This window comes from Barbus barbus (genome assembly GCF_936440315.1).
Source record: "Barbus barbus genome assembly, chromosome: 21".
Lineage (NCBI taxonomy): Eukaryota > Metazoa > Chordata > Actinopteri > Cypriniformes > Cyprinidae > Barbus > Barbus barbus.
The window spans coordinates 8,832,531-8,858,260 of NC_136749.1; the positions used below are offsets into that span (position 1 = coordinate 8,832,531).

A 25,730-nucleotide genomic window follows, 5' to 3' on the forward strand; every position below is an offset into this window, starting at 1 on the left:
TGTGTGTCTCATTTACAAAAACAGTTTACAGTCAAATGCTCTAAATAAACATATAATCCTCCAACATAATCGGAGATGCCATTAAAAATAAACCATCTGCTTGTTCCTGACTATGGGATCCTTCTGAAGTCTGTACAGAAACGCAAATGAGCTCTTTAACCAGGATGCATCCTTTTACTCTTCCATTTATCCTGTTGTCGACTGATAAAAGTGTGTGGAGTACAACAACAAAGTGTCAGTGATTATAATGGGTTCTATTTGCTTTCGCAATGCTTGTATATGGTGTAGGCAAGTGTCAGCCAATAAGCAACTGAACAGAGGGTGGGGCCTATGGCGCAAAGATGTAACTACTGGTGTTTGTTCTAGAGGTGGTCATATGCAAATGTATTTGCCCATGTGATATCACAAATCACACAATATCAAAATAAGCCATTTTTGGAGCTTGATTAACTAAATGCTTCATTTATGTGGAGAATGTTTTAAATTACAAAACTTGCATGATGTTTTAATGGTACAAAGAGCTCTTTTATTTCAAGCGATAAGAAAGCAAATTTGATATCATGACACCTTTAATACTGATATTACTTAGTCACAATTTATCCATAATGAATTTTCTGGTAATGTAAAACTAAGGAACATTGCAAATATTGCTATTTAAACCCCTCACACGTATGACAGCAGTAAGAAATTTGTGCTTTATTTGTATCTGAGTGCCATTTTTTTTTTAATAATTTAAATGAAATTGGATATTAGGTAAATTGTACTTATTTTATCTTTTGGGGAACATGCAACATCCTGTAGCTTCTGAATGGCAGAACTAAATGACAAATCAAAAGTGACAGCAAAAACATGTAAAATATTACAAAAGATAGTCAGCATCCCAATTCTATGTAAAAACAAAGGATCCCAATACATCCGGATTAGAATCCAAACAAAACATGGCCAGCTGTGATAACTCTTAGCCTACTGACCGCATGGTTGAGAACACACAATATGATTGTCATCTAAACATGATTACACAGTAAGAGACAAATAGCATTGATCTGTCTGTCAGATTGCAATATGTCCCACACTGTCTGTAATGCACTGTAGTGTACGTCAAACCATGCTGCTTTTTAGTCTCGCTCTTAAATACCAGCATTTCTATTAGAAAATCTCATTGTCATCTTTCAGCAAACATTTTGGCATCTTTCTGAATATCATTCAGTCAATGTGTGAGTAATGGATTATATTCACCACAGTTCCCTTGAGGTGGCTCAACGTTTGGTCTCCATTCAACACCATTCTTCCACACCCTGCGGCCCAAACCTGTCTCATGTTCTAAAGGGGTTATGCGATGCTTTTAACCTTCTCATCTGTCTATAAAGCCCAGCTATTAAGATCAGATACAGGCAAATGAAAAACACATCATAAAAATTATATTAAACAAGCAGTGTATACTCAAAAGAAAACACCTGCTGACTCACAGATCAGAGACGACGCCACATGCAGGTGTGATGAGTGAGAATAGTTCCAATGACAACCAGAAGACTGCATTATCTCGTCCATAACTGCTTACTGTTTCCACTAAAATGTTGTTGGATAGGTTGTTTTTGTGAGAAAATATAAAGCCTTCCAGGTTTCAGACTTTATCTGATCCTAACTCTGATCCTAAATCAGAAAACATTCCCAGGAGTCTCATGTCTGATGTCTAAACATATGTTGAATTAAGGAATATTTTGACTACACAATAACCAATTTTGCCTGCAACACAATGTTTTTAAAAGCAAAGATAATTTTATTTCACTAAACAGTTATATTGTCATTTTAAAAACCACTAACAAATGTAATAATGAGAAGTAATATTTGTTTTCAACCTAGTAACTTTGAGTGATTCCCAAAGAGACACATCTGAGGCATATTTCACCATAAAATCTAAATTATTTTAAAATATATATTACAGAAAATGACCAAATATATCACCCTAAAACTAAAAAGTGACAAATATAGTAATGTACTGGAAATCATCCTGTCTTGGGCCAACAACTTTCTTTTTATTTAAAAATTAAATTTATAAATAATTTGAGAAAAATATTTCACCCTAAACATTTAAAAAAAAAAGTTTAAAATGTATTAATTTATTTAAAAATATATTGAATAACATTACTCCAGTTTTTAGGATTATAAAGATGTTTTGCATTGTGACATTACTTCCTATATAGTAATGTATAAAAATTAGCCTGTCTGGACACAAAGATTTTCTTTTTATTAATAAATTAAATAAAACTTGATAAAATAAACAAATGGCTGAAATTACTACCATGGCCTACAGATGCATTTTTTTAAAAACCAGTAATGATTTGGTAAGAAGTGAATGAATGAATGAATGAATGAATGAATGAATGATGCATTTATGTAGCGCTTTATTGTGTATTGCTGTACACCCAAAGCGCTTTACAATCATGTGGGGCGGGGTCTCCTCAATCACCACCAGTGTGCAGCATCCACTTGGATGATGCGACGGCAGCCACACTACAACGACGCCAGTGCGCTCACCACACACCAGCTACAGGTGGAGAGTAGAGGGAGTCAATCAAGTGTATGGGGATTATTAGGAGGCCATGATAGACAAGGGCCAGTAGAGGGAATTTGGCCAGGACACCGGGTTACACCCCTACTCTTTACGAGAAGTGCCATGGGATGTTTAATGACCACAGAGAGTCTGGACCTCGGTTTAACATCTCATCCGAAAGATGGTGCTTTTTGGCAGTATAGTGTCCCCGTCACTATACCGGGGCGTTAGGACCCACACAGACCACAGGGTGAGCACCCCCTGCTGGCCTCACTAACACCTCTTCCAACAGCAACCTAGTTTTCACCGGAGGTCTCCCATCCAGGTACTGACCAGGATCAATCCTGCTTAGCTTCAGTGGGCAACCAGTCTTGGGCTACAGGGTAATATGGCTGTGGCTGTGCCTCATCATAAGTGCTTCATGGTGTTTGAAAACTATATTATAAACATTTATAGCATGGACATGTTCTTGATAGGTTTATGAGATTTATCATATGATGCAACAATATTAAATTTTCATCAATTTAACTGAAACTCAAGCAGGAATCAATAATCTGCCCAAGAGACAAACTAAAAGGCTGTTTTGGGAATATCACGTGACCCAACAACACATTACCCACCAGCCATGTGCAGAAAGATGTCCATAAACTATTAATAGTGACTACTCAGTTCACAGCAGAATCAGCTGTTCCTTTATCCATAATGCTATAAAATCTTTAATGTTCCAACAAAGTTTAATAAATGAGAGAGACTTTTAGCCTTAGTACTCAAACTCTGTCTTGGACAAGCAGTCTCATCCCATTATGTTTCTGGGAACGTCGTTAAAAGCAGGGACCATGTGGGAGGCCACGGGGCAAGGGCTAAAGCCCTACCCCCTCCACACCCTCTCACTTGACACAAAGGAGCACTCTTTAAGATAAATAGATAAGGCTCACTGTAGCTTATTAACCTCCATTACATTAATTCCCCTTCTTGCTGCCTTAACATGTCATTTTTCCACTTAATTTCCCAAGCATGCTGGTTCAACAAGCAAATTTCAGCTCTCCTCCTCAAGCCTTTGTTGGCTTTCACTCAGGCCTTGTATTTCCCAACTGCTTTAGAGAGAGAGGGAGGATGGTGTGAACTCTGCGTTAGGTAATTTTTGCCGGGTTTCTGTGATTGGGAAAGAATCCACAGTGAAGCAGAGCTTCAGCACAAAAACGAATCTTTGGAAAACATGAATAAAGCTCGTGTAGAAACAACGAGTCCAGTCCGTTAAACACAGATCTGGGCTTATTTCCTTCATTCACAACAGGACAGACAAAGCTAACATGAGGAGGCCTCATGTTATTACAGAAAAAAAAAATATTCCGATTGGATTACGGTTGCTAGGAGACCACTGTAAGGGACCTCAGTTGGATACTTGACTAAACAAATTCCTGATTTATTCAGTATGTATCTCTACGGTCTCACAGATCTAAAGGATCTATTATCATCTGTGAACATCTCTCTGTTTGAATTCTCTCTTTAGTTTAATCTGTGTGATTAAAGGACATATAAAAGATAAGTGTTGACTATAGATTATTAAAGGGGTCATATGACGTTGCTAAAAAGAACATTGTGTATTTGGTGTAATGCAATGTGTTTACGCGGTTTAATGTTCAAAAAACACATTATTTTCCACAATGTACATTATTGTTGCTTTCTGAAACACGCCGATTTTTTACAAAGCTCATCATTCTGAAAAGCTGATTGGCCAGCTATCCAGTGCGTTGTGATTGACCGAATACCTCAAGCGTGAGACGGAAATGTTACGACCCCTTACCGTATTGTGATGCTGTGTCCCGGTGCGACGACACAAAAACAATAAAACCCATTATAAACAAGGAATTTGTTGCATCCAGTGGGGACATAATTACTGATTATAATGACTTATACTGTCTTTTTACGCGTTGCATCGCGCCGCGTAAACATTACCATGTCTGCATTTGTGATTGGAGAAACTACAAACAACAAGCGCTACTCTACACTGCTCAAAACTCACGTTTGAATCGTCAGTGGAAAATTCTTTAAATAAGAAAACGTACTTACAGGCTGTGAGTCAGAAGCGCCAGACTGTCCTTGCAAAGTTGGAATTGCCCCACATTATAGAAACAGCCTTTGAGCACAGCTGGCAAGCTACTCCCAGATTCAGGAAATATTCCTCCGTAAAATGCGCTGCACACACTCTAATATTTGGGCTGAACTGTTCTGGAACAGTGTTGTAAATACAACTTAACCACTGATTTCTAGTTGTGTCCTCGTTTGGAAGCCCAAACAAAGTAGTTTCGCTTTCACAACGAAACACAATGTCTCAGAACATGGTGCCGGCGGCAGCAACAATACTACAGCGGCGAGAATAAAAATCACGCCCTGAGATCTGAGAAGTAACGGAACAAAAACAGGAAGTAATCTCTATTAATAGCACGACTGTATTTGTGTCACATTGCTATGACCTTGTTTACTTGTATTACTTGTACCTTGCATTACCTAGCTGCTTTGACATAGCGCAAATTCCATCAAACCGAGGTCTGGTGCATGATTGTGCGGATGTATACAATATTTATGATAACTACCATCAGACAAATTGTGAGGCTGACACCTGAAACAGACCTCAACATGTTTGAAAAGCCACAAATATAACAAGATTACACATACTAACCCAAATCCAATATCCTGCATTTTATCATGTGCTGTCAACACAGATGGCAGATATACAACAGATAGCGGAGGAGGTCTGTCTAAGCACACACTGAGTGATTCAAGCTCAATTCCCTCTAGACTGAGATTCACAATGAGAAAGGGCAGAGTTTCTTCAGAGGTAACATGCCCTTCATGAGACTGCAATCAAGAAAACAATGAGCATCCAGATAAACTCTTTAAGAAAAATCAATTGAGTGCATTTAAAGTCTGTGGCCTTTCACCTCTCAGTGCTGTCTGAGGAGACAGGGGCATTACCTAGGCTATCACTTACATTGCTTATATTATTAAAAAGTAGCTGATTATAAAAAATGTAGATGTTTATCTACCAAATAGGTTATGGATCATTTTAAAATGTCTCGTAATCCGGGAATCATAGACGAAATCGAAAACGCATTTACTTGATGTGTCTGCAAATGGGCAAACAATTGGGGAAAAAGAAATAAACAACCCTTACAAACAGTACTGTTGCAGTAGCATGATACTTCAATACATGCCATGGACTATAATGCAATTTGCATTATTATTATTGCATAGATTTTTTTATTTTTGTATTTATCAGTTAACAGCAAATATTGGATATTTAATTGCACATGCATTTATCCGATTTATACATTTAGATCACCTTTTGCCAACATTTAATGCTCACTTAAAGTCTATATATAAATATAAATGTAATCTTTAGCAAACTTCAAAATAATTTCATTTAAAGGTTGTAGGTCAAAACAAAGTATTTATTAGCCAATGAATCACTAGAATTTGAATATTGGTGCATTGCAAATGTACATGTCACTCAAAAGTACTTACTTTAATAACAACATCATAAAATAAATAAATAAAAAGTAAGTCAGAAGAGACAAGAGCAAAGAAAACATTCCTATACCAGAAATACAAAAAAGGTATAGAAAGATCAATCAAGTGCAAGCTGACACACTACCCAGGAAGCTATAGTTATGGTGAGTGAAAGAGAGCTTGACCTCTATGAGAGAGGACATATGACTGAGCGCAACACGCTATCTCGGCTGTTACAGCATGAACTCAAGCACACGTGCTCATGAAAGCAAACCACACATGCAGAAACAAATAACCCTGGAGGACAGCGTGCACTCAGATGTCTCTCTACAGATGCTTTCTTGGTCTCTGGGGAAGACCCAACTGTCTGCGATTCATACGACTATGAAACAAAGGGAGAAAATTCTTATATTTGGGCATATGATGCAATAAAAATAAATTAGGCAATAACGTAATCTGCAATAGAATTAGAAATCATGCACTTTCTGTTTCACTTCAGTTTTCTACATGATCCTCGATACAACACAGTGTACAGAAGCAGAGCATAAGCAATGATATTCTGAAGTTTAGTATGCATGACAGATTAAATCTGACCTGAATTCAGCAGAACTTTGGGATCACTCTTAATTTGATGTTTTATGAAACAGAACACTTATGTTTTTGTCAATTATTCACTACATATTCAGCTGTTATTATAAATCAGTGGAATTCCAGCCCGATCTCATGGCAATTTGTACATATTTTACAAGGTGGCTAATTCATACGACCTCACTCGTACAAATTCATATGATTTTTGCTAAATCCTATGTATTTTACGAGTTGCCAATTCGTATGAATTTGTGGGAATAACCTACACTAATAATAAGAATGACCTACACTTAAACTTTTAAACAGCATGTTATTGAACAGTACCTTTGGAAATATTTATGGTAATATACTTATAGGAGTCCATTGGGATATGTAAAATAGTGTTTCACGTCTTACATTTCTTCATGTTTATTTTTGCATGGGCAGTAACACGGTCCTCTTGATGGGCACATGACTTGTGTGATATCATCACTAAAGGGGTCATGAACTTTATTTCATCTTTAGGGTATCACTGTCATTTTCTTCACTACACTACCTAGAACAACTCATTTTAGTTTTAGAAGTGCATGTTTTTCATCTGATGAGGCTTAATATATTCTTAAAAGCAAATTTGGACTCAGAACTTAAAAGTATAGACAAATGGAGGACAAGTATTGCTAGTCACTAATTTACTCGAAAGGTCAAATATGGTCACAGTTTCATCATAGGTGAAATTAAATCAAATCTTAAAAGTATTAGATTCATGTAATCGGATTTAATCTGCTAGGGTTGTAGCATGATCTTATTAAAAGTTGCTTGCATTTGTAGTGATAGGATAAATGTTTCTCTACTGAGAGGGAAAAAATGAGGCAGCCTAGTGTTCCTTTTTTATTTTATTTTTTTATAAAGGTGCCCTAAAAGTCCCTCACAAAGAAGCTAACGTCCCAGGACCAGCAAAGCAACATTTAAGTTAAGGATGTGTCAAAAAACCTAAATGATCCGGCTTCATGAACGTGTGCAGCACATTTGGCCATAGTTAGGCAAGTTCCAGGCAGCTCACTAGATTTTGGGACACAGCCAGGAGGTGTAGGACAGCCTTAATACACAATGTTGCTCATTTGCGATGGCTAAACATATTTATCTAAGTGTTTGTGTAGGATATATGGATGCATGATATCTTACCATAAGATGAAGGTTGTCTTTTAAGCCAAAGTATAGTCCAGATCAGATGCAGGTTTACTTGAAAAGTCGTTGAAGACAATCCTGTTTTTCTAAACAAGCTAGTTTTGAACCAAATTATAACAGATAAACCTTTTACGACGTAGTTGACGTTATTTCGTAATTATCCGAAAACAACGCCAGTGATCCCCGGCTCCCTTTCAAAAGACCTGCTGTTTGAAAAGTAGCACAGCGATCCTGCTCGGTTTGTAGGAGACCCGAGCATCTGTAACTCACCTCAACGAAGATCAAGCGAAAGAAGGACGAATAAAGAAGATGTGCTTTTCCCAATGCTAAGCACGTTATGATGCCCAGAATCTCATCTGAAAAGCCGGTATCACACGCTTAAACTCCCTCCCTCTCTTTCTCTCTCTCTCTGAGCGTGACGCCACTCCCATCGCAACTCTTTCACAACTTTTTTTATTCAGTCTCTTTATGATCAAATAGTGGACATTACATTTTAGCTTTAAAAATAGGTTAGTTTATTTATATTGGTTTTGCATACACGCAGTGACGTAAAAAATACTAAATATTGACTGCAAAATGCAACACAAAATAAAATGCAAAATAATAAAATCAAATAAACTTTCATAAGATTATTATACTGTACACTCATTCCTTTCTCAATATCCTGTCATACTACAAAACGAATATGATTACATAATATTAAACTAATTAATAAAATATTTTAACCAATGGCTGGTGCTCTGGGTGCGCATGCTCAGTGGAGCCTGCTTCCTAAACACAACAATGCGTCCTCTTCTGTATCCTAGCAACGAGGGACCGTCCAATAGTAGGGGTGTATGGATACTGTAAAGTTTAAAAATAGCATGTGTATATATTCCATAGTTTTACATATCTCAATATATACTTTATGTAAAAATACATTTATATTATACAATTGTAATTAAAATTGCCATTTTGTTTTTATGACTGAGGTGACTTCCCCTCATGCGAGTTGGTTTCGCTTTTAATCTTGTGTCCGTTTGTCAGTTGCCTACCGCGCGAAAGGAAACTTGTGCAAACGACATTTATCCCGTATTTAAGCCCAATGTATTGTTTAAATGTTTTAAATATGGTGTTAATCGATCCGTGTCTGTGATATTGAATCCGTATGGTCAGGAAGTTGTGTTAGCTAGTAGTTTAAACTGGTGCTCACGTGAGTTTCTGCATCTGACTAAATACATTTCAAAGCTGGAATGTGTTTCAGATGCTTGTTTTGGCTTTAATGTTCATGCTTTTCATCACTGCACAGATGGAGAACTTTATTTTGTATGAAGAGATCGGGAGAGGTAGCAGATCTGTGGTGTATAAGGGCAGAAGGAAAGGCAGCATACATTTCGTGGCTATCATATGCAGTGACAAATCCAAGAGACCCGAACTCACTAACCATGTGTGTACAAGCACAGCTGTTAAGATGTTTGTTTTGAGCAAAGTTTTGCATGCACTTCAAAGTGTTTACCTTACACGGTACTCCTGTGTTTGATACATGTCTCATTATCTCCACAGGTGAGACTTGCTCATGACAATAAGCACGACAATGTGGTGTATTTTTATGAATGGTATGAGACCAGCAATCATCTGTGGCTGGTGGTGGAGATGTGCACAGGTGAGATCCAGGGTTATTATAGTAGTAGCATAAATAAAACCAAACTGGAGTAAAGTAAAATATAGAAAACAAACTAAAGGAACGTTGTTCATTTTAATTTAGTTTCACTTGATGTGACCGAAACTGAAAGAAAAATAATAATCATAAAAAAAGACATTTTAAATAAAAAAAAATACAAAAATACTACAACTTTAAATTAGGATAAAACCTAATTGTAATAAACTTTTATCTGTGTACTAAGTCTTGCTTTTTAGGTTTTGAAATCTAATGCATATGTTTTGATCTTATTGTTTCGCTTCACCTTTGTTGCAATACATTTTTTTTCTAGGTGGATCCCTGTCAGCACTGATCGCTCAAGATGAATTCCTGTCTGAGGAAGTAGTGCGAGAGTTTGCCATTGACCTGATGAAAGGTCTGAAATACATCCACGACTCTGGTATTGTTGTCTCGGATCTCACACCTGCTAAGGTATAAGTATCACACCTGTTAGGTGATCCATTGTAATATATGTTCATCCTGAGCTAGTGTATGTACAGTGTCACATTACATCCTTAACAGTTTATCAGTGGGCTGCTGCTGCTGCTTTTTTTTTTCTGTATAATCTTTAATCAAAATAACTTTCTTTATGCACCAGCACACGGATTTGACAGCAATCCCTCCCCTCCGTCCCTCAACCTGTCACTCACATTAGATTAGAAATTAACCAACAACAATAATTCAATCAATTCCTAATGGACAAAATCATTCAAATCCTAATCCTTCTTCATTCCTAATACTTCACGATACCAGATTTTTACGCTGTTCTATGCTTTAGTCCTTTAGTATGCACCACTTTGCCTTCTTGCTATTTTCCTTTGCCCTGTCATTTATTAAAATGTTTGTTTTTATTTTTTGTTTAGTTTTCTTGTGTTTGTTTTTCTACAAGCAATCTTAAGGTTGCAAAAGTGCTATATAAATAAAATAACTACTCATTGTTATTTAAACAAACACTATTGTGAGGACAAGGATCGGTTATGCTTTTAGTCTTCTTATTTTTGTCTTTAATTTATGCTAATGTCACTGTCTATTCACACAGATTTTATTGGATGGACCGGGAACTCTGAAGTACTCTAATTTCTGCCTGGCCAAAGCTCAAGGAGAAAATCTGGAGGAGTTCTTCTCTCTTGTGATGGCAGAGGAGACAGGAGCTGGAGACAGCAAAGAAAACATTATCTCTCCACGAAACATCAAGAACAGAAGTAAAAGTTAGCAAGATTTATTACTTTCTATCAATCTTCTGTTTAATATGATCCAGATCTTCTATTAAGGTTTCAAATAGGCTCTAATGTGTAAACTGTGTACTTGTATGATTTGTCATAAGATGTTGCTTTGGCAGGTTCTCCTGTGTATTGTGCTCCTGAGGTCTTGAGAGGAGCAGACACCAGTGTCTGCAGTGACCTGTGGGCATTAGGCTGCATCCTGTATGAGATGTTCACAGGTTACACATTTCATTTTAATCCACAGCTTTTACTTTCTGGTCAGATTCATTTTTAATTTTTGGTTCTGTCTCATTTTCTTTTTTGTTTCCTAGGAAAACCACCCTTTGTCTCTGAAAGTATGACTGGTCTAGTTGATCTCGTTTTAAATGAAGATCCTCCACCCCTAAGACAAAAAGGTTTGACACCTCAACTTAAAGTTATTGTACTGTAGTGTTTTAAGTTTTTTTTTTAACATTTAATAACATATTTTCTTTTTAAGAACCTGCTTTCTCACATCCCAGTCCAGAGTTTGAGAACCTAGTAATGGGTTTACTTCAGAAGGACCCTGGGAAAAGGTAAAACATTTATTTTACTCAGTCTCTTCTCATAGTTAAGCAAGTGTTAATCCAATATATTTTTTTTCTTGATTGTAGTCGGGCGACTGTTATTTTTCTTTTTGAATGATAATCACTTTACTGAGATTGACTGACACCAAATAATCTTTTCAGTTCTTTAATTTCAAATAAATTATGCAATTCATAGTCTCAGACTTTTGCTCGGAGACCATGAGTGATCTGACCTGCAATAAAAGCATTCATTACTTCCACACCATTGAACCTGTCACATTACATTAGCACTGTGAATTTCCTATATTACTGTCATCTGCAGGTTAAGCTGGGACCTAATATTATCGCACTCGTTCTGGAGGGAAGCATTTTCAGAGAAAAGCATCACTATGGGAAACGAGCATGATGATGTCTCACTGATATCCAGGTATATTTGACAAACATCCAAATATCAGTTTTGGTGCTCCTGACCTTGTGGCCCATGCCGAAAGCCCTTAAAGAGTCTGGTGTTTGTATATGTCTCTATAGATGATCTTGTGCACAGATGCTCTCAGTCTAGTACTGATGCAGTGAGTGGGCAAACAGCCCTATGGCACACTTCATACACTGCCTGTGTGTTCAGCACAATGCCTTACACAATAAGCCTTTGTCCCACCCTAGAAAACACAATAAATGCAGGTTATAAAAAAGCTTTCTCGGTGGTATTGGTGCTTCCTCCACTGGGAACGGATCACATCTATTTTATTTGTTCTGGAGTCGTTTGTTTCATGACTCCAAGACAGTTATGGAAACATGTTTGTTATTTTATTTCTATCAACTATGAAGAGGCAGAAGTTATTGACCATGTTTAAATGTAGGTCAGGAAATGATGACATTAATTTGTATATGTAGATGTTGTAAAACAAAGCTGATTGGTTGAATATAGTATGAAAAGCTCCAGCAGATCTGATGAAGTCTGTAAGTGTGGAGTGGTGTTGACGTTGGGCTGTGATTGTGTTCTGAGCCGGGGTCAGATGCTGTGAGTGGGCCAAGACAAAGACCATTGTTATTTGACCAGGAGTCTGCATATTTAAAGAATGAGGAAGAGTTTCGTTTTGGAATGATTATGGTCATAATATTATGACTTTAAATGAGACATTAAATAAGGGCACATTAAATTTATCATAAGTAGTGCTGTCAAATGATTAATTGTGAATAATCACATCCAAAATAAAAGTTTTTGTTTACATAATATATGTATGTGTTCTGTTTTTGTTTATTATGTGTATATATAAATACTCACACATACAGTATTTATTTATATACATAGTAAATATACATAGTACACACTCATATATTATGTAAACAAAAACTTTTATTTTGGATGCGATTAATCGTTTGACAGCACTAATCATAAGTGACAGTAAAGAGTTACTTTTACAAAAAAAAAAAGTAAGTAAATGCTGTTTTTCAAACTTTTTATTTATCATCGAATCCTAAAAAACACACAGTTGAGCAGTAAATCTGCATATTAGAAAGATTTCTGAAGGATCATGTGGCACTAAAGACGGTAAATACTGCTGAAAAGTCAGCGTTGCCATTTTAGGAATGTTTTGTACATTTTATTTTGTAAAACGAAAGAGAAAGAAAGAATATCTGCTACAATTGTATGCAACATAAATGTTTATTTCTTTTAATTTTGAGGGAGAAATATGACCTATATATTTACATCAAGATGCGCTGTTTACTATGATTGTGTCTAGTGTCTTCTCGAATTGATTGTCTTTTTTTTCTCTCTCTCTCTTTCAGCCTGCATTTGGCCCCTGTGTCTTCTCAGACGACTGAGGAAGCCCAGACAGCACCTGCTGACCCTGCCAGCCCAAACCTCAGCAAGTCCTTCACATTAGGTAATGCAGGAGACATGAGAGTCAGCACGTCATGCCCCACTGCTACACTTCGTGTGCCCTCAAAGGGCCTGTGGATTTTATGCTCTTGCTCTGTGCATGTGTGGTCACCAAGCACGTACACATGTGTGAGCCTGTGTACTCCGGTTCAGTTTGCCTTGCTGTACAAATGATATGCATGTTCAGTATTAAATCACACACACAAACACACATCCTTAGGGATTAGATTGCTGCTGGTTAATACCTCCATTGCATATTATCAGAGGGGAATATATGACAGAAGAGTGAGCTTATGTAACTTATGTAGCTTATTCAACTGAAACACTTGTGTCCTGTACATCATGTTAAAACTTAATCTGTCAAAAAGGGCTTCATTCACAAGAGTAGAACTACATTTTAGGGGGAAAAAAATAAAAACAAAAAAAGCATGACTTTAATCTTCCTCTTTAACAGTTTTAACAAATAGACAAAAATTATACAAAAGAATACCCCAAAAAACATCTATTAAATAGCCTCTTTGTTTTAGGAGCATGTTATTTTCATGATGCATCTTTCAGACCTTTTTTTTGTGATGTTTTGTCATAGATAACGTCATAGAGTTTAGACCAAAGTCTGCGCTGGACATTGACACCAGAGAGGCAATTTTCCTCCTCAGGTACCTCAACTCAATCTCCTGTATCTTAATTTATATATATTTGATCTCTCACTCATTTCAGCACTTTAATACATGTGGATATGGATTCTTGGGACATATGTTCTTCGGACATGTTTGAGAAGATTCAAATACAGTAAAATCAGAAGAACTTATTTGGTTTTTTTTTTTTTTCTCTCTTAATGTACACTGCCAGTCAAACATTTGGACACCTACTCTCCCTTTCTCTCTCTCTCTCTCTCTCTCTCTCTCTCTCTCTCTCTCTCTCTCTCTCTCTCTCTCTCTCTCTCTCTCTCTCTTTTTGTTTTTTTTATTTTTTATAAATGATTACTGATTTCTACACTTTATAGTAATAGTAAAATCTGCAGTATGGGAATTATGCAGTGTCAAAAAATGTTAACAAACAAATAAAAATACTTTATTTAATAATAATAAAAAAAAGATAAATACATTGATTTATCTATTTAAAAAGATAAATATTTATTTGTATGCTGGACAATTGTTGGCTGTTTTTCCACCACTATCTGTTCCACTATCTGTCCCATCAAAATGTTTAAATAAAATTCAGGTTTAGCTTTGTAAAGAAATGTATATGTTGGCACAATTTACATTTGTGTACAAAACTACCTCCAAGCATTTAGATGAAAGTTTTAAAATCACAAGAAACAAATTCAGTTAAGTGTGTATAGATTTTTGGTCATGTGATATGCCATGAGGGGAGTTCAATGCTAATATGAGGATATTCCAGTGTATTTCAGTAGTTTTTGTATCTCTGATCAAACAGCTCCAGACCAACTCCCAGAACAAGCAATACAGCTCGACAGACAGAAGACAACGGCTCTAAAATTCAAGTGAGTTCACTAACAAAACTATACAGTCGTCCCAAAAATGTATTTGGATCCTTAAGCCACACTTAAAACAGTATAATTTTCATTCCATTATAACAAAGTATCAAACCAAGTGGCATCTAAATAACAATGAATCTAGCTTTACTATTCTAAGACAAACTTGCAATGACTTTTAACAAAATAGTCCCATAGTTATAGAAACCACAGGTGTATTTTATCACATCAACAACCGGAAAGTGCCCAAATACTTATTTAAATCCTAACACTCATTTTTGTGAAATATTTTTGTGACCTCTCTACATGACTGACTGTGATACTGCAAAGAGAATACTGTCCTCAGTCAACTAAATGTCTTAGAAAGCTCTGGGCCATTAATTCTTTATGATTTTTCAACAGTTAATCCTCAGGCTTTCTAGTGGACGTGGTTGCAAATCTCTTTTGTTAAACCACAGCACCATCTACTGGACATATTCAACATTACAATCTGCCACTACCTCATTGTTATCCACACACTGACAGGGTCCCACTCCCTACACAGTGTGCACTGCTCTGAGCATGAGATATCTGTTGAAGTTCACTTCACCTGACAAAATGCGTTCATTTGGAACATCCTGCAATGCCATCACAGACAAAAACCCAACTGCGCATAGTAGAGAAATTTGAAGTGATGACATTAACTTGAATAGAATTTAATATAGTTGTGTATATAATACATCCAAGTTTCATTTAATATAAAGTTTTTCATTTAATTAATATAAATTGTCTTATTTAAGGGTGCCAAACTGAGTGATTTTTAATATGAAAACAAATGTAATTTGGTTATATAAGATGTGTTTGTTTGTTTTCATATTAAACATCACAACAGGCATTTTTCACATTTATCACTTCATTTATGAAAATAAATGTAATATGTCTATTTTAGATGTGTATATTATCACTTATCACATTACTAAATTGTTTATTTTTATATTTAACGCAACAGATTTAGTTTAGTTTAGAGCTGAGTTCACAGGTCAGATATCCGACTTTAAGCAGTGATTTAGATGTTATTTCCAAGTAGGAGGTGGGAAAAATCCTAATTTCGAGTTGCCTGGAAAGCAGCATTAGCTTTAACCATAATTAAATACACCTGAACCATTTAATCAAGGTCTTAAGGATTACTAGGAAGTCCAGTAGACAGATGTATTGGAACAGGTTGAAGCTAATTTCTGCATGAAGGTGTCCCTCCAGGATCAGGATTGGATAAACTTGCTCTGAAATGATTGCTCACAGTGGTACAGGTTTTGCTGAAGTTATGACACCATTGTTAAATAAATGAAAGGAGTATTTTGTTTGTATGCTCCGTAGGAATCTAGTGTTATGGTGGAGGAGCAGAGTGACATCGACACCTGCATTAAATCCCTTTTATACACAGACAGTGACCTTACAGTGACTCCCATCATGGATAACCCAAAGGTAAAGAGACCTTCAGGATGCAAACACACTGCCACATCGCCATGTCTGAGGGACTTAATAGCCCCTTTCGCACCGCTTTAGTTCCAGAACTAAAAGTACAGTACTAAAGTACTGGGACGATTTTGCGCGAACTGTTTCCTAGTACCATTTAAAGGGATGTATTTGCACCGACAGAGGGTACTAGGAAGTGTCGTAAACCGGTCGCCAGTGACGTCATTTGTGCGCGGCGTTCACCAATGTAAACAAAGAACAACGACGTTAACAACGGGAGGATGGAGGACACTGTGATCAGGGCTGTGTTTTTGTTGTGTCTCGCGGGTTTCACAATAATGGACATGGAATGTTTACACAGCGTTTTAAATCATGGCGGGTGAGGGCGTTTTCGTACGCGTTTAGCCAATCAGCATACACTTACGTCACGATAGTTCCTATGGAACTGTTTTAGACCCTACTCTGAAGTAGGAGCTAATTTAGTTCCTCCAAACGCAGTCCCGGGAACTAAAACAGTTCCTAGTTCCCGCGGTGCGAACATGCCAAAAAGTGGGTAGTTCCACAATTAGTTTGGGTACTATGAAAAGGTTCCTGCGGTGCGAAAGGGCCTAATGCCAAACCAGGGCTGGGCAACTTCGGTCCTGGAGGGCCGGTGTCCTGCAGAGTTTAGCTCCAACCCTAATCAAACACACCTGAAGAAGCTAATCAATGTCTTCAAGATCACTAGAAAGTTACAGGCAGGTGTGTTTGGTTAGGGTTGAAGCTAAACTCTGCAGGACACCGGCCCTCCAGGACCGAAGTTGCCCAGCCCTGGTCTAAACTTTGTCCATATAGTAATTTTGTAGTATTTATGTCCATCTATAGTAAACATAAAAATGTGCTAACCAACACTGATGTTAGTTTGCTGATCTGTTTTTAGATTTTAAAGACTTCTCCAGTTCGTTTTGACCCCAAAACGCTTTGCGTACCAGCACACACAGGTAAATTGGAAGATCTAGGTTTTTTTTGATCACCTAAAATGAAAACTATTTTTTCATGAATCATACTGATCTAGTTTTTAAGATTTTTAGGTTTTAAGCTTACTGACACCATTGTGACTGGATTTATATCCTAGAAGGAGCATTATCTTTTTGATTTAAGACATAAATTCTTTCTCTTAGTTGAACAGTTGTCCTGTCTGGACTCAGAGGACTGGTCTCAGTTCCTGCAACAGGTGTGTGCTGTTCTGGAGTCAGTAGACCGGGCCGGATCAGCCAATGCCACAGCACCACGCACTAAACTCAACCTGCTCTGTTACCTGTGCACTGTCTGTAACCACAGAGAGACGGCCACACGCCTCATACACTCCCAGCTGGTAAGACACATATGAAACACAAGTCATATGGTCATTTTTACAAAAACCATGGATGACCAGGTGTCATGTATACAGTCAAAACTAAATTTATTCAGACACCTTCAGCATTTCTCATGTTATCACAGGTTATTCACTGTAGTTTAGAAAATGGCAATAAAATAAGAACTCGGAGTTAAACTGTGTCAGAACACAGCTTGATAATGCCGTCCTTCTGTTAGACTGTCTCACAAACGAATTAGGTTGAATAGATGTCAGCTGTTCAATTTATGTACACAATTAGATAATACCAATTTAGGTCAACCAATTACCAAGCAATGCTTAATTTTGTTCTGTCTGTGGTGTAAAAAGGTCGCATTAGCAATTAAAGAAAAAAAACACTTAAGCAAAACATGGTTAGGTCACAGTGTCTGAATATTTTTACGGGTAGTCCACACTGTATGAAGAATCTTTGGGTATAATATGTCACAGTTTACTTTATAGTTCATTTATGTAAGTGAGGATAACAAAATAGTGTCCGCACACTGTATCTTATGTCACACTGAAGGGGTTTACTTTGTGACAATGATCAGCTGACTAATGGTGCTGCTTAGTACACAACTAATTACTGAATAAATAATAAATATAAAGACTTACAATAACGATTTTAATTTAATTGTAATTATCTTACCTGTAGATGCAGCCTAGCAACAATAGTCACTGGAACAATACTGTATATATACAGTATTAACTGCAGTTTTGATTACTCATTTAGACTTATTTTTTTCTCATTTGTTTTAGCTTACATCTTTTGCTATAACATTCGAATGTTCTTCTGTGTAATGGTGTTTCACCTCTACATTAATTCCAATTCCAAACATGAATTCATCTTCAAAACACAAATGACAATAGAGATTTCTTCCCCCTTCATCCCATTAAATCTGTTTATCATCTACAGTGATTGGGTTTCTTCAGAAGACTTGGATTAAATGTGATTATTTGATTCTTTCTGAACTTTTGGTCATTTTGGTGGCATGGACATTCAATGGAAAGACATAAATCTTCATTTGCACCCTCATGTGTATATTTTAAATAAGCATGTAATACAAAGAGAGGACTTTTTAATCTGCAACCATTCCATTCCATGCAGTGCAAATCACATTTCTTTTGCAATATTATAGAGTGGTTGAAAGTGTACAGGAGGTTATCTAATGAGGGAAGTTGAACAATAGTGTGTCCGCTGAGGGATGGGTGTCTGCTGCCGTCCTCGCCTCTTGTCTGAAAATGAGCTTCCTTTTCCTTAGCTTTCGTGAATGGAAGCTGTAATCAGTGGAACTTAATAAATTCAGAACGTGTGGGGTTTCAGTGGTACTTAAAGGTTCTGTATTTAATTCAGATAAGTACAATTTCTCTTTTGGATTTGAAGTATAATTTGAATATAATTGTATAATTTAAGTACCACTTTTTGCAACAGTAGCTTGTACACCAGTACATTCCTCCTCTGGCCACCAGGTGTCTCACCACCAGTAGTGTTTCCATTCATTTCTGTAGGAAATGAGCATTAAGGATATAGGTTTTTTTCTGGAGCCAATCATCTGAGCTGTAAATGCCATGTGACCAATTATTTTGGAGTCAGAAAATAATTTCTTGATGTGATGGCAACACTGATTGAATAATGGCAACAAGCACTCACCCAGCTCTTTACTAGGGATTGTCCTGACCTGTGACATATATGAAATCTTGTTGTTAAGAGTAAAAAAAAAGAAAAAAAAAAAAAGCTGATTTAATGAAATATGAATGTATATTGAATTTTTAATTTTTTCTCCCTCTCTTTTTAACATAGTTCCCTGTGCTGGTTCAACAGATGTGACATGCTCCGAACTGGGATATGTAAGTGTTACAATTCATCTGTATATATTTATAAAAAATTTTGATAGTGATTTTTGTTTTTCTTTTGATTTCACTTAATCGATCAAATACATTAGCTGTCCAATTGTATAATTTACCATTATTCAGTAAAATTTCGCTTCACACATTTACTGGGTCATAACTATAGTGTAGTATTCTCAGATGACTCTAATGGTGCCGGTCTTGGAGAGTCTGCTTAGAGAAATGCAGTGCCTGTCTCTCTCCTCTCAGTCCCTTTGGCTCTGAGTGGAAGGAATGATAGGCATGTGTCTCACTGGCCCCTCACAGGATTACTGCCCCTATCTCCACACTACAGTCACCAAGCAACGGACAGAACAATTTTAGTTTTAAATGACACTGAAAACCAGCATTAAACACTGCTCATTTAAGACTGAGATGTGGTGTGGGTAGACAGTATTGCAAAAAATAGTAAAATAAAGCAGAATGCCACAGGAGGTTATGTGTTACAGTGATTTTACCACAGGGTGTGTGTTGCAGTGGTGGTATAATTCTATACAATACTGTTTAAAAGTTTCGCTATGATTTTATATATATGCTCACCAAGGCTTCCTCTATTTGATACAAAAATAGTGATATTGTGACTGTTTTGTATTCCTGTGATGGCTAAGCTAATTTTTAGATGAATGGAAATCATTTGAAAAAGAATAGCTTATACATAACCCCAAAATTTTGAATGTTAGTGTATTTAAATATGTTAATAATTTAGATAAACAGTAATTTAGTATAGTCAATAAATTTATACTGTTTAAGGTTGCTAAACTAAGTTGTACGTTTATATATATATATATATATATATATATATATATATATATATATATATATATATATATATATATATATATATATATATATATATATATATACACACTACCACCAATTACTGAGTAAGAAAGAAAGATTTAAGAGTAAGAAAGTAGACATCAAAGAAAGAAAGATTGCATATAAGATGGAACAAAATGTCATCTTTAAATGTCAGATTTGAACAAAACAGAACAGCTTTAATAAAACAAACAGCTGCATGAGAACCATTTAATTGTTCAAATTTGTGTTTTAGAAGGAGCAAAGTGATGCGAGTGATTGGACTGATGGCCTCCCACTGCACAGAGCTCAGAGACAACGTTCCTGTCACAGAGGTGAGACTTGTGTGTCTGTGTGTTTAAAGATGGGCATTTTAACATTAAAACCAACATCTTTTGAAAATACGGAGACACACCAGCAGGTGTCACTGTAGCATTTCTGTATCTGCTTATTCTCAGCTTCCACTCAGAGGAGAAAATACTAAACAAAAATAATTCTCTGCTCTCAATCCAAAGCTCTTGAACTCCAGTAAAAACCAGGTGAAATGAGCTGTTTACATCTCTATCTCAGCCTTTACAAATACAAAGGCGAATATCTCATCCAAACAGGGTTATAAAAGCTTTCACTAATCATCAAAGCACTGCACAGATGCATTGTGGTTAATCATAAACAAATTTTTCCACCCCAATCCTTGATTTAACATATTTGTCTTCTATTCCGCTACGAATGTCCCTACCTCTTTGTTCATTTCGCAGTACCACACAGACTCCGCGTGGACAGCGGCACAAAATGGCCGTCCGTTGTAATTTAGCAAGGCCGAGTTTTTGCAGCGTTTAACACAATACAGGCTTAAACTTTGCAGCTTCTCTCGACGGGTTCTTCTTTCTCGCTTTTCTGTGCTCAGTGGGTCGGTATTGAAGAAGTGCTCAGCGTGATGGACTCTCTCCCCGGTGCTCTACGGGGGTTCTGTGTCTGAGCGGCCGATCCTGTCATGGCGATTTCTTTCAGTGCTTCTCTTTGGCAAGAGAAAAGCAGAGCTGCTTTCTTATGGTTCCTCTGCACTCTAGAGCGCCTTGTTAGATAATATTTTGAGCTAAAGGCTGGAATGCACTACATGACTTTAAAAATCTTAACAGATTTTAAAACACTATGCATCATACACCGATTTTGTACATCTGGGCTCATACGTTAAATGACTGAGGATTACATAATACAGATTTCAGGTTGTTTCAAACATAAACTTACACCTCAGTGCTAGGGGACACATGGCATATGAAAAGTGTATATGTTCTAAAATCGGCCCAGAATTTCAAAGGCTGCTGTTACACTATAGCATAAAAACAAAAAATCTGATTTGCACACACATAAAAATCTCTAAATGCCTAAATCAGATGCATGTCTGATATCTGGACATCTGACAAACAGTAAGTCGAAGCATGCATATGAAGGCGACATTTACCCACAAAGATAACTTTTCTTGTTTTTTCAATGTATTTTGTCATTATGTATTATCCTTTTATTTAGGTGAAAAATGTATGCTTTATGCTCTCTGGAATGCTTGATTCTAATTGTCATGACTGGCCATTCTGAGATGTCTTACATCCGTCGTCAGTAGCAATGGTGAATAACATATCTCTCATCCGGGTATCATAAGTTGGCACTTCTTTCATGTCTCTCTCATCACATCACATGCTTGCTCTCTCATTTCATACAAACACAGCTGCTGCCATCTTGTGTCCTGTTATAGTTATAACTATACTATTAATTTCAGTAACTTTAGTATTAATAATACTGTAAAATAGTTGCCAGGACGATTGTTTTGAACACTGTAATGGATTATAAGATAAACAAATCATTATCTTATGTCCCCATAATTATTCATGTACTGAAAAGTTGAGTAAGCCTTCACCAATGGAATCATTCTTGCTTGGGCATACATGAATGTGAATGTGGATACTGTATACAGGCCATGTCTTAAGTAAATGTAAGCAGGTGACACAAAAAATCAGATGTGTCAAAATATTGGATCTGTGCATTGAGCCTTTTAAGTAAATGTCTGCAAAATTAGAGTCTGCTTGTTATACAAGTGATTGCAACTTGCAATTGACCAAAGTCACGTAGTGTATTCCAGCCTTAATTGCACATTATGTCTTGAGAAATGAATTATAAAATAAGTCACAATATGGATTTTGAGCTGTAATGAGTGTTGTTTGTGCGAGCTGGAAGGTTTGCAATAAGCGGATCCTCTTCGGTAAGTTTCACCCATAGGTAGCATCCATCATCTAAAAGAAACTTGGGCTAATTCGTAGTCATGGCAACGATAAAAGCCTCTATAAATAGAAATGTCGCACAGGGGCTTGATGCAGGAGGAAGGAAATTACAGAATTACAGATAGAGCAGAAAAGTCTCCTCTCAGAAATAGTTTCCTTTGCTTTGCATTTTTGGGTTCTTTCTCTGTCTACAGCCCCTCCAAAACACTTGGTCCTTCTCCCTCTGACGTTCGGTTAGCTCTCTAATCCTCCCTGAAACCCTCAGTGTCTGTGTTCGCCATGAATACTTGAGCACTAATCTAATGAAGTGGTAAATTAATCATTGTCCTTGGCATCGGCAATCCCCCGTGCCCCTAGCCTAAATTCACAGTTACTCTCAGAAGAGCCTGACTGTGTTTCCCCTGACCAATCCCATTACACACTGCTAAGAATTATAGCGGAACCATCTGAAGGAGGTACCACAGGGATGGGTCGGTTTGATTTTTTTTTTCTTTTTTTTTCACTTCTTTATTTATTTGATAGTAAACCATTTTCTGGAAAGTCATTTTAAAGTTACTTCTGCCATATATATTTAATAGGGAAATGTATTAAAAATCCAGATTCTGTCAGTGCATAAAGGCATTGCCATCTGCAGCGCCTTGTGCCGGAGGGAGTGAATATTTCAGAGTTGAATTTCAAGTGGCACACGAGTATCGGTGTGGTTGGAAACTAGCGAGAGAGTATCAAGGGCACACTCTGTTTCTCCCTTGCTCTGCCCGCTGGACGTCTATGACACAGTTTGACTGCATTTGTCTGACTGACTCGGGGAATAATATTGATTCTCTGAGCTTCAGTTGATCAGATCTGCATCTCATGGTAACTCCCCACCTTTGTCTTGCGCTGTCGATATTGTTGCTAGGGATATGAATTTTAAATGCGTCCAGACAAACTCTTAATGAGTTTAAGTGATTTACTTTTTATTTCCTTTTCATTTTTTAGTTTGTTGAAGGGAGAAAATATGCTGGCTGATAAAATTCTCCACTCATTCAATTACGCAGACATTATATAGATTTCAGAAACTGATTGAAATGAATAGGAATTGCGTAATCACACATTTGCGCACTTCAGTGGATATTGATTCAGATTAACGTTAATAGTTTCTTCATATGGGCACTTTTAATTGATGTTGAGGTACTCACCAGATAAACAGAACACTAGAGGTTCTAGTATGTGATTCTCTTAGTGAAGATCTTGCAGTCTTCATAAACTTACTGTATTAAGTTTACATAATAATATAGAAGTCATTACTTAAGTCATGACGTTTTATCCAACAGAGATTTAGATTTATATCAATTGACATTTATTTTGTGTCTTCCTGGACACTCTTTTTTTTTTTTTTTTCTTATGTTACTGTCTTTATTTTGCCACGCAGAATTCTTCCACAATTCAGAGTAACAAGTCAAATTAATATAATATAATAAACATGATCAAATAACACAAATTTAAGTATTTTTTCTTTCCCTTCAGTGGTTCAAAAATCAGTTTCAATAGATTCATTAATTAATAGTGTTTGTTTTGTGACGAAATTCATTATAGACTTATATTTGTCTGCAAAACTAATTTCAAACATGTAAACCCAAGCCTTTAGGTCAAGCCTGAAGTAATTTAAGATAAAAATAAATACGTATTCACTCAGGTGCATCCAGAATTGACTCGTAGGTAACATACATTAAATTGAATGCTCTCAGTAAAATGTGTTTGCCAGCACAGTTGTAATCGAGCTACAATGCTGTTTTTGCCACAGTCTTAATTTGTTTGTCCGAGTATATATTACACAGTGCGTAACTGAATAATTGATACCAATTCTCTTTAAGACAAGTCGCGTCACTCGGCGGCCATTTTTGTAACTCCTCTCGGGCATGCAAGTGCAGCTCCTATCTCTTTGAATGGGGAAACATCAAATTCTCCAAAACTGTTCACTAAGCTTACGATTAAATTTCATATTTGAAATCACCAAAGAAATCTGTCAACAACTGTATCATAAATTCTTGTTTCTTTTGCTCAAATAGCGTTATAAAAAGCTTATTTTTCAGGCTAGATCAGCCAGTGCGCAGTCCTCCGTGCACGTCTCACTGACTGTTTCTATAGCAACCGGTACTTCCAACGGCTGCAGTGACGCGCTGACTTTACCGATTAGCAATTGGCTGTTTCATTCAGAAGGCGGGGCTTCCTGTGTTTGAGTGGCCATATTGAGCGTTGAAAAACTATACGAGTGACATGTCTTGGGTATTCTATAGTCTTTGTTGTTACGTATTGGTAGAATAATTTGCTTGTAATGTGACTGTTGTGCATTGCCTCTTTTTTTTGGGTTCAAGTGCATCACTTAAACATGGTAGTCAGATTAACAGTGAAAAAGTCTACAAAGAATAATGTTGAATTGCTTTGCTGTGGAAATGTGTATATACATATGAACGTAGAACATACACTGTCATTCAAAAGTTTGAGATAGATAGGGAACACTTATTCACTATTAGCTATGACTTTTCCCTCAAATTCCTAATTTGCTGCTTATTAATAGTTAGTAAAGTAGTTGTTAAGTTTAGGTATCGGGTAGGATTAGGGATGTAGAATAAGGCATTAATATGTGCTTAATTACTACTAATAAATGGCTAATATGCTAGTAATATGCATGCTATAAGCAACTAGTAAAAATACACTATAAGTGACCCTGGACCACAAAACCAGTCTTAAGTGTCAATTTTTCAAAATTGAGATTTATACATTATAATAAGCTTTCCATTGATGTATGTGTTGTTAGGATTGGACAATATTTGGCCGAGATACAACTATTTGAAAATCTGGAAAATCACCTTTAAAGTCGTCCAAATGAAGTTCTTAGTAATGCATATTACTAATAAAAAATGAAGTTTTTATACATTTACCCTAATAAATTTACGAAATATCTTCATGGAACATGATCTTAATATCATAATGATTTTTGGCATAAAAGAAAAATCAATAATTTTGACCCATACAATATATTTTTGGCTATTGCTACAAATATACCCCAGCGACTTAAGACTGCTTTTGTGGTCCAGGGTCACATATAATATATTGCAAAAAGAAAATCTTATTTCTGAATATCACATCATTTTACTCCCGAAAATATAAAACATCCTAATGAGATGTATTAATTAATATGCATGGCACGACAAAGTGACATTAGTGACATCAAACAGAGGCGTTTTACCATAAAGTTGATCAGAGCTAATGGACTGCAGATATATACACAGAGACAGCTGTTCCTTAAACATAAAACCCTATTAAAGTGCAAAT

General features: G+C 36.5%; 2 protein-coding genes across 2 annotated transcripts in view; one reads left to right on the plus strand and one right to left on the minus strand.

Annotated features, from left to right (window-relative positions):
- The window catches only part of LOC306887613 (trafficking kinesin-binding protein 1-like), a 60,064-nt gene extending 51,893 nt beyond the window's left edge, over positions 1 to 8,171 (minus strand). The window contains exon 1 of the mRNA XM_079445487.1: positions 8,084 to 8,171. The gene's annotated coding sequence lies outside the window, so the exon portion shown is untranslated. The remainder of the gene's footprint in view (positions 1 to 8,083) is intronic.
- A 930-nt stretch (positions 8,172 to 9,101) lies between these two features.
- The window catches only part of LOC306887908 (serine/threonine-protein kinase ULK4-like), a gene marked incomplete at its 5' end in the record, with an annotated part of 228,790 nt that continues 212,161 nt past the window's right edge, over positions 9,102 to 25,730 (plus strand). The window contains 17 exon segments of the mRNA XM_079445936.1: positions 9,102 to 9,239; positions 9,356 to 9,455; positions 9,784 to 9,923; positions 10,531 to 10,699; positions 10,831 to 10,932; positions 11,026 to 11,109; positions 11,193 to 11,268; positions 11,582 to 11,686; positions 13,048 to 13,145; positions 13,728 to 13,797; positions 14,579 to 14,645; positions 15,990 to 16,097; positions 17,008 to 17,068; positions 17,249 to 17,442; positions 19,262 to 19,285; positions 19,289 to 19,308; positions 20,402 to 20,480. Coding sequence (XP_079302062.1) covers positions 9,102 to 9,239; positions 9,356 to 9,455; positions 9,784 to 9,923; positions 10,531 to 10,699; positions 10,831 to 10,932; positions 11,026 to 11,109; positions 11,193 to 11,268; positions 11,582 to 11,686; positions 13,048 to 13,145; positions 13,728 to 13,797; positions 14,579 to 14,645; positions 15,990 to 16,097; positions 17,008 to 17,068; positions 17,249 to 17,442; positions 19,262 to 19,285; positions 19,289 to 19,308; positions 20,402 to 20,480 — 1,635 coding nt within the window.